This window comes from Lepisma saccharinum, chromosome 1 (genome assembly GCF_977018435.1).
Source record: "Lepisma saccharinum chromosome 1, izLepSacc3.1, whole genome shotgun sequence".
NCBI classification, from domain to species: Eukaryota; Metazoa; Arthropoda; class Insecta; order Zygentoma; family Lepismatidae; genus Lepisma; species Lepisma saccharinum.
The window spans coordinates 141,029,126-141,039,343 of record NC_139229.1 but is presented as its reverse complement, the minus strand read 5'-3'; the positions used below and the strand labels follow the sequence as shown (position 1 = coordinate 141,039,343).

The 10,218-nt window shown below is 39.2% G+C and overlaps 1 protein-coding gene and 1 non-coding gene across 2 annotated transcripts; one reads left to right on the top strand and one right to left on the bottom strand.

Annotated features, from left to right (window-relative positions):
• Positions 1-375: 375 nt before the first annotated feature.
• Positions 376-822, bottom strand: LOC145986168 (uncharacterized). The gene has a single exon (XM_083120212.1). The coding sequence runs from the start codon at positions 820-822 to the stop codon at positions 376-378; it is 447 nt and encodes a 148-aa protein (XP_082976338.1).
• Positions 823-7,805: 6,983 nt separating this feature from the next.
• TRNAT-UGU (transfer RNA threonine (anticodon UGU)) lies at positions 7,806-7,880 on the top strand. The gene has a single exon. It is a non-coding gene; the product is annotated as a tRNA-Thr (tRNA).
• The last annotated feature ends 2,338 nt before the right edge of the window (positions 7,881-10,218 follow it).

Below are 10,218 nucleotides of genomic sequence, written 5' to 3'. Positions count from 1 at the left end.
GCTGGGACACTACCGGAGGAATTGTTCAAATTGATTGCCATCCTGTTGACGGCACATCCGAATATGGTTCACAGAACTCTTGCGCACATTACGTAACACCATAGGTGTTATTGTTGCACAGGCTCCTCTGATGTTTTCCTGAAGTTCTCGCAGTGCTCGGGGCCTGTTTCTGTACACGAGAGATTTGAGATGGCCAAGAGGAAAAAGTCAAGTGGTTTGAAATCTGGTGACCTAGGCGGCCATTCCACGGGACCCCTGCGACCTATCCAACGCCCAGGTAAAACATCATTCAACAATTCGCGAGTTGTTAGTCCGTAATGCGGCGGTGCTCCATCTTGCTGAAAGAAAACCCCCCGTCGTTTTGCTAGGGGTAGATTATCCAAATAGGGCAGGAGTGTCATCTCGAAATGCTCTCGAAATGCTATCAGCTTCAAGGTGTGGCTGCTGCGTTCGTCTTTCAGTAAACCACTCACAGAACTGCACCCGTCTATCGGTGTCATCTCTATGCAGTTCCTGGACAAAATGCACAGGATATGGATGGAAATGATTTCTGGATAGTATCCTGGACACGGATGCTTGACTGATGCCACATTCTTGAGCCACTTTTCGTGTTGACCGTGTTGGACTGACTGTCAGCTTAGCTAGTATGCTAGCTGAGGTTGCATGATCTGTTGCTGTACGTGGCAGCCCAGACCGTCGTTTGTCATGGATACTGCCTGTTGCCTTGAACCGCTCCAGTAAACGACCAATGGTTGCATGCAGTGGCGGTGGTTGATCTGGATGCCGTCTTTGATATTCCTCCGCAGCTTCCCGTAGACTCATCCCTGCAACATGGAACCATTTCCACCCTTTCCTGAATTGTGTACTGGGACATTGATGATGATTACTGGGGAAAAAAAAAGAAAAATTCAACATTACGGCCATGATTTAAAACGTATTTTCCAACAATTTTGTTCTTGTTTCCTGCACACAATGAAAATAATACAAATGCAACATCACGGTCATGATTTCAAACATATGTCCAACAATTTTGTCCTCTATAGTTTTTTCGGTATCTGCACAATTAACGGAGTTGTCCTATGTCGCGCGACTTTTGAATCACCCTGTATATATATATATATATATATATATATATATATATATATTGGCAAGGGGGATGTGTTCCCTAAATATATACAAATTTATATTATGAAGAAACAAATTAAACTAAAGTGCTTTTTAAGGGCATATTTAGGCATATTTGGCTATTTCTACGTGATAGAGCATATTTTGATAGCTTTTGTCATATTCAGCATATTTTCGCTTTTTCAAAGAATATACAGCCATTTTCGAAGTGGATTAATTCTTACTCCCATGATCACTCAAGTTGTGTACCGCTAGTGGACCAAATAGAAGTTGTGAATAAATCTGTGAATAACTTACACGTGCTTGTGGTGAAGCGGGACAACAAGTGTCAACGAAAATGAGGAATGTTTTGGAAAAAGGAAATACAAAGGGTATCATACATTGTGCTCTATTGCAAAAATTTTATTAGGATATTTTTTTTCTTCTTGCTACTACAGAGTGAGCCGAATGACACTGTTTACTTTCAATATGCTCCTCTTGTGTCAGCGGAAGTAGAAAGAAGCTTTTCTCAGTACAAGGGTTTCCTGACTGACAATAGGCAATCATTTTTATTTGAAAATTTACAGAAAGTATTCATCGTACATTGCAACTCAGGGCTCATAAAATGAACTAAAAATAGTATGTGAAAATATCTCAACATATGTTAAATATTGATGTTCGAAACAGTTCAGTTACAAGGGCATATTTTAGAAATGATAGTGCATATTTTTTTTAAATTTTAGGTCATAAGAACATTTTTTTTATTTTGCATATTTTGGTGATTTTTAGGTCATAAAAATCTTAGCCCTATTGATTACTAACTGCAACTTTAACTTTATGAGATGTTCGCAAAGACTTTATCGTAAGTCGCTCCTGTTAGCCTATCTGATCGTGCCTTCATTATCACATCATCAAATCGCTAAGCACGTATTTCCCGATCTTCAAAATGCCTCTGCATGTACGTACGTACCATTGGCCAATACTAGGTGTCTTGTGTACCATATCGTTAGGAACAAATTGAATAGAATAACTGCTTAAGCTTAATGTGATTTACAACAACAATGGAAACGAACAAGAAAATTTCAAATTTGTTTCTTTTGAAGCTGGAAATAAAATTAATTCATAGGACTCCAACACTTCCCATGACACCACGTCTTGTTCTCTTTTTAGCTCCTTCGACTCCCCGCTTCTTTTGGCTGCGACTATTAAGACTTGTGCATATTGGTATTTATATGGGGGGGAGGGGAGGGAGTGCCCGCGCATGGTTTTGAAATATTACTTTTTTAGTCTGTTTTACGCATGTATAATAACAATTTCACTCTCCTGGTTTTATTGATGCACACTTCTCCGAAGCAGAAAATAGTCACTTGCATACAACTGGCAAAGTTGTGGTAACTAATGGATCTCTGGTTCATGCACATAGCAGTTCGGATCCCACTTTAAACCTTATGTCCAGTCCCGATTAGCATATCTGCGCAAAACTCAAAGTTATGGTTATAAAAATTATGATTTAATCATCAAAACTGCAAGAACTGCACTTCCGTGAATAAGAAATCGCTAATATCTTTGTTCTTATCACTTGGATACGCTATGGTGACAGGTCAGCCGTTAAGGAGAAAAACTGCACAGTCGTGCTAATTATAAAAGGAAGAGTAATTTTTGGAACTGGTCAACAGAAGGTAATTAGTACTAATTATACGCTCATGAAGATAACATCGACCAATTAAAGGAGCATACGCCATCTTCGTGCAGTAATAATGTAGCAGTTGCAATCACTAATTACCATTGAAAGTTCTGTGGAGAAAATGAGCATGGTGGCTCATTTAGGGAGAAGGTTCAGTCGTACTGTATCTCGGTTATTTAGCTTCTCTTTACTTCTTTTGTTAAGTTAGTCGCTATCGAAGGTGCGTACGAGTAGAATATGTCTTCGGGTCTCCTTTTGCTTTCATTTTGAAGGTTTGACCGGCTTGTATAGTGATATGATGCGATGCTATTTTATGTAGACTAGCGTGGAATTAACGAAGAAGTGAAGAAAAGAACAATCGATCAGACTGTTTCGTGACAAAGTTGAAATTGAAACGACTAGAGATGGTAGCGAGACACGAGTCGGCATTTAAAAATCTGAATCAGTAAATTTGAACCACGTTACCCGTTAAGGGTTAATATATTGGGTGTCAATGGCCCCTTCCACCAACAAACAAAATTGTCGTTAACCCGCCACTGAATCATGATATGTAAGAAAATGGGTAAACCCGATAGTATCCAAAGGTCAATGCCGGAAAGAGCACTCCCGGAACGTTCAAGATTTTCCGCTTTGGAGAGGAAAAGTCCACAGAGAAGTTTTCAGAGTCCAGTTAACTGTCGTCAGAATGTTTACAGTTGTGCTTTTTGTCCTGAAGCGAAACTGAAACTCACTAGCTGGCTAATGGATGTTTGTTATCACAATGGCCATTTTAAAAATGTGATCAGAATATGGACAAATCCAGCAATTATCGCATAATGACCATTCCATTCTCTAGTTAAATGTAGTGCGCTTTTACCAGTACTGTGAAGTGCTTTTAGGACGAAGCTTTATTATTAATCCACTTATGGTGTACATAACTTTTAGGGAAAAAATAACTTTTGCCTAATATATAATAAATATTATTTGACTTCAACAACACGCCTCCAAGAGCATCGGCAGGACTTATTTCCAGGAGAAGAGGAGCAAAAATTGTTCCCGGGGAGGGAAACAAGGCATTTAAAAAAAAATGCTTCAGTATGAAGTTATCGTGTTCCTACAACGATATGTACTAGTCTTATCTGTACTGTAATTATTAGTTCTTTATAATAATTATCACAAATTACTGTAACTCAAATGAAAGTATATGTGTGAAATATATAATTTTAGTCTGATATTAATTTTCAAGGTGGGGCAACGCCTCACACCCCCACCCTCATGGTTGCCTCATCTTGTTGCCAGCAAGAGAACATTGTTTCAGAGAGTCATGAAGGGTAATGTACTGCATCGTATGCCCCGAACGATGAACGGGGTCACTGTAAGGCCTACCCGATACCGTAGTGGTTGTCGCCTTGTAATCAAGGGGTCCCGGGTTCGATATTCGGTGGAGAGACATAGTGGTTCGGATCCAAACTTTAAACTGTATATCCAGTATCGATTAGAATATCTGTGTATAGCGTGGAATTAAAACTCAAAACTTAAATAATAATAATGATATTTTTTTTTAAAAAAAAGAAGGGTTCCCTTCATCACGGTTTGCCTCACGTTCCTTCTCCTGGGTTTTAACGAAGTATCAAAAGTGTGTCACACCTCCTTCACACACTAAAGTGTGAATTGGGTAGTACATTTTATTTTGTTATGAGTTGACCAACCACGTTGGTTCATAAGAATAAGAACTAATCCTTGCAAAGAGATTCACTTCTTCTGCAAGAAGCAGCGTTGGCTGTGCAATATGTATACATCCGTTCATATCTCGCTATTCTCAGCAAAAACAGAAGGAACGTATGACAAAGCATTTACTGACAAAGGACATTTTCATCATTTAGAGATCACAGAAACAGCAGCGTAGCACAGTTTGGGACGGATAGATACCAACATATAATGTGTGTGCTTCTGTCTGCCTTACCTTGTTTATCTCTAAAGAGCGATATATGCGTATGTATATTACGTGAAATATATTCCCTCGCACCTGAGCTCTGACCAGAGAAATGTTCTGGTGTAAGTTATTACGCGTTCGATTCCGGCAGAACGGATTAGTCGACCCTACCCGGCCCTGGAAATTGGCCTCGTTGATTTAAATATGGATAAGGAGGATAAATCTAAATATTTTTACAGTCGATTCAACAGAATAACCACAATACAAATGCGTTGCTCGAAAGGTTCGTTGAGTTTTCCAATTTCCAAATCTGGTATTTTTAGGCGAGCAATTTGTACTGTTGAGCTCAAAATTATTCCGTTCTACGCTTCCATCCTTTTGATGATATTTATCTCTGGGGAACAATACTTACAAAAACCCAATGCTACAATTTAATGGCTAAAATTTCCCCCTGACTTTCAAAGATTTTCTTTCAATACGGTATGAAATGTGAAAAAATAAAGAAAAATAAACTTATGCCCGATACCCTCACCTGATATATCGAATTGAACTATCTTCCCAAAGATATACTACCGCAAACAATAATACGTAATAATTAACAAAGAATTAATAATTTACTGTTGTTATTAGTTTAGTTTAAATCATTACTTATTATAATAATGAATGTATTCAGTTTTATTTTTTCATCGGGGTCTCTCCGATGGAGTGGTGGTAACGTCATTCCCTTCCAATCAACAATCAGGGGGCACATAGTGGTTCGGAATTCAATTTAAACTGTGGGTTCAGTCCAGATTAGCCTAGCTGAGCATAAATTGAACTTAAACAAACTCTTGTCAACGACCTGACTCCCTCCACTAGGATTTCCTGTCGATGGTCATATTTAGGAGCTAGTTTACTTGAAAAATTAGCTGATTCCGGACAAGAAGTGAGCCAGTGTCCGTGGGGTTCGATGCGTTGACCACACGTCACCCAATGAAAACTCAATTTGTCAGGTCAGGGATACGTTAGGGGCGTGGATGTATAGCTGAAGGCATGCGTTCTCTGCGGTTGTTATGTAGCATTTCGTTCTTACCGTCTCGGCTAACCTAGAAAGCTGACGTGAAATAGCAAAATTGCAAACAGAGCTTCGTTGTGGTTGAAGAGACGGCAGAGGCTGTTGGGATTCCCAAGGTCGGTCCCTGCAGAAGCGTTCATCGATATGGCCTACTTGTTCAGGAGAGGTCGCTTCCTGCTACAATGCATTTGCATACGCCTGCCGCTGGGTCAGCGGGTTAGTGGACATCGCCCACGAGATTATTATCGTACTCTCGAAAATTCTGCTAAAAAGATGACGCTCTTCTTTTTTTTTTAACCTTGTGTTTCCTTTCTTTCCTGTTCCATATCGCGATGGTGGTAGCTGCTCAAAATATGGAAGCACGAACGTATAAACGGCGGGTATATGTCTGCAACATAGAATTTCTGTCTGTTGGCCTCAAGAGTGGACGCAGCATATAAAGGTGGACTATGCTTCTGTTGTCGAGCCTCCCCGATGGTGTTATGGTAATGCTGTTGCCTTGTAATCAAAGGGTTCTGGGTTGGATACGCCGTGGGGCACTGCGGTTAGGATCCCGATTAGTCGACCTCCGTGGAGCAGTGGTTAGCACAACGCGCCACAAAGTCCTGAGTCCACCCTGGACATGAGTGTTCTTTGTGAGCGCCCCTTCATCAATTTCATCACTCTTCCTCGTCGTCGCGATTAGCCACAAGTTGAATAGAAGCGACGCTAAAATAACAAAAATCAAATCAAACCGTATCCCTATTAATCTATCTGGTTGCCATCGCCCTATCACCTTCCCATCGAGATTAACCTTGTGGTGCAAACGAGGTCGATTGAATCAATTACAATCAACCAGCCTTCTCCAAGGAAGATCCATGATCCCCTGCTGGAAATGTCTACCTGTTCCTATTCAAGATTCATTTGGTTTGAATTAGTTTACAATCGGAGCTGTGGTCGAAGGGCAATATACGCCGTATGCCCTCTGGTTAACCTTAGTCATTTCTACTTTCGTATTTTATTTATGTAATTTGGCTATCACTCCAATGAGCTTAGTAAGGTCAAATACTTATGATTTCACGTGACCGGGGACGTAATGTTGAGAAGTTTCGCCAGTTGATTAATTTCAGCTTCCGAATTACGGCAAATGTTTCACATTGGAGTGTTTTCTAGTAGACAAGTACAAACAGGTCCAGAAGAACACTTTACGGCTCATTGCAAGTAGTGTGGTTTTCAAAGTACTGTATTTATGCCAAGCTTTTCATTTTTAGTGTTGTTAGCAATATTATTAAAGTTTTAACAGTACACAAACTGACAAATCACAAGAAAATAAAATACAAATACAATTCTGTACTGCAGCCTATATAATGCTACTGCAACCTTTATGTTTAAATGCTATTTAAAAATACCTTCTTTATCAGTGGCATGTTTTGTAGAAGTTAATGATTTAATTTATCATTTCACGAAATTGAACGTATACTCTCTGAAAAGTTTGGGACTACAGCACTGTTTACAGTCAACTCTACTGGATGTTCAATTATAAGTGCTGAATAAATTGTATAAGGTAACTGATAGGAATTAAAATGAGGAATTAACCAAATTGAATTCTGAGCCATAATTTAAATCAGTGAACTTTGTAGGATTTGGAACCAATTGTTCCAGAACATCAGAACTGTGCAATTGTTTTATATTGGTCTTTCAGTGTTTTTCTGTGCAATATATTTTATGACATTTTTTTGCATATTTTTGAGCAAGTGGCGTGAAAAAGTTTAGAACGGTGTAGAATCAGACTTAGTAGCCTAAAAGGTTTTCGTGCTATCAAATTATTTCAGTAAATAAAGCAATAAATTGCTGTATGCATACTTCTATTACATGCTTTAATTTTGGGCTAACTTTAGACATGTATTATTCAAGAATTACATTTATTGATACTTGTGTTGTTGAGATTTAAATTATGAATCAGCTTCAGTATTTAAGAATGATTAAATAGTGCGATTCTATTTCCTTTATATGACAAGAACGATTCTGATTCATTCCTATGTACGCGTATCTGTTGGTTCCATTCAAGTTCGGCCTCCTCCATGGCGCAGTGGTAGCGTCATTGTCTTGTAATCAAGGGGTCCCGGGTTCGATACCCGGTGGAGGCACAAGTGGTTCGGATCCCACTTTAAACTGTAGGTCCAGTCCCGATTAGCCTTACTGTGCATAAAGTGGACTTAAAACACCAACTCAAACCATTCAAGTTCACCAATTGTTACAATACAATTCACCTACGGGATCTAACTCAATACTTACTGTACAAGTAAGCCAGTTAAATGCTGGGAAGCAATAGAATTTCCTTTTGGATCATTACACTCAAAATTTGTAAATTTTACACATCAGTGTAATCTTAAATGCATCGTATTTTTGCCCTAGGCTCCTTTTTCAAATTTGCCTCTCTAAGGCCAACATTGAAATCTTTATTTAGAAACTCTTTTTACATGGTTCCTTTTCAAATATCTCAAGTTCTCGATTTGTACTGTGGCTGTGGGGAGTTATTGTGTTCATAACCTCCCCCTGGCACATATTTCTCTTTTAAAAGTCGGATAAAAAAAAGGCTGTATAATTTTGGCCTGACTACCAATGGTGTTCCTCTCTCTATCTTCCTCTAGTTTCAACTTTCTTACTGTCTGTCCCTCAGATTTTCTGTATCTATTTATATTTCTATTTTCTTCCTATTGTTCTCTATAGCTTCGCATCACTTTCTGTCTCTCATTCTCTTTACGTCTTTTCTCTGTCTCTTTCTAAGACATACATACAGTTATCTCTCTTTCTCTTCATCCTTCTCTGTATGTATGAATAATCTTACTTCTGAATATCTCTGATGTAGTTTGAGGAGGGATAAGATGCTTAAGTTCCAACAACTATGTTGGGCTCGACCAAAATTTGTAGTAATTCCGTGAGAGAAAAGAGACCTTTGCATTGAGCCAACCCACCTCTTTCTCTCTTCCCAAAAAAAAAAAAGAAATAAAAAAAAAATAGATAGGATGGCATACTGAATGACAACGGGAACGTGGACGCGGTTCCGTACTGTTACCCAACAGGCATAGTTTCTCCTTCCTTTGCCAGTTATTACCTTCTCGGGCTAATTTTCTGTCCTTCTTTTGTTCGGAACTGCGTAGATGGCGGATCGCTCGTAAGCCCAACGAACCTCTACGAGAGAGAACTTGTTTCTTTGTTCCCAACTGGGACCAGAAAGATTCGGGATTTGTTTCTTCTAACGCGCAAGGTTGAAACAGACTGAGGCCGAACAAAAGATTGGTCTCAATTACACCCCTCCAACCCTTCCGCGCAGAATGATTACCGCAACTTTGAGGTCGTGGAGAAAGACAATCTTATTGTTGGAAAATGGCACTACAATCTTATTAAATTATTCACGGGATGTCATTTTATTTCTTTGTATTTGTTGTTGTCGAGTTTCCATATTATAATGGAAAATGGAACAAAAACGTTGCAACGTTCAATAAGCAAATGCAATCTAAATATTTAGATTACAAATGGAAAGTGATCAAATGACATTTTTTTCTTATAATAAGCTGGGTACATGCTATCAGTTTCATATTAGTCAGGTGGGGTGTCTTCGATTCGCACTGATGACATTTCCAAGCATAATACCCTCTTCAGGAAGGCGTTTTCATTTGAATAATCCCATTTAAATGATTGTTCCGTGTGACTTGGGTGGTATTTGTAAATAGCGGTGAAGGGGAATTCTCTCTCTGGTTATATTTTTTTGACCCTCTATATTTGAAAGAAGTTACTAAAATTTTTCCTCATGGAAATTTTCCAAATACCACACTCCATGTGACTATTATTTTGTTGGATGGGGTGTGGAGGGGGGACAAAATTATCGCTTGCATGGATGAAAATTTATAAGTTGCCAGGATAGTTGGAAAAAGTCCCTTGCATCTTCCGTTAGCAGTGAAAATAAGGATGTGAATTGTTCTCTTTTGTGTAGTTGCTCTAAGTAATTTCTCATTCCTTTTTCACTATACTTTGCTTATGGGGGTAGAGAGTAGTACTATGTTATTACACATAACGACTTACTTATCTTCTCCACGTGGAATTTCCCATGGGAAAGTTGATCGAACCTTGTTGCTATTACACGCACCAACTTACCCATCATTTTCTCCACCGTTGTGGGATATCTGTCTGTAAGTTGGCTGGAGTATCCCACGTGGGTTTCGCTTCGATTTGAAGAAGCAGATGGGGACACTGTTACGTGCAAGAGCCCAGGGACATGCACAATAGGTTTGACATTCGGAGGGTGGAGTGGTTAGCACAGCGCGCTACGACGCCAGGTGTGTCCCGGGTTCGAATCCCGGCCTGGGCATGGGTGTTCTTAGTAAGTATCTCTTCATCATATCATCACTTATCCTCATCGTCGCGATTAGTAAGAGCGACGCTAAATAACAAATGAAATTAGTATTTGGGGAAAGTTGAGGAGAT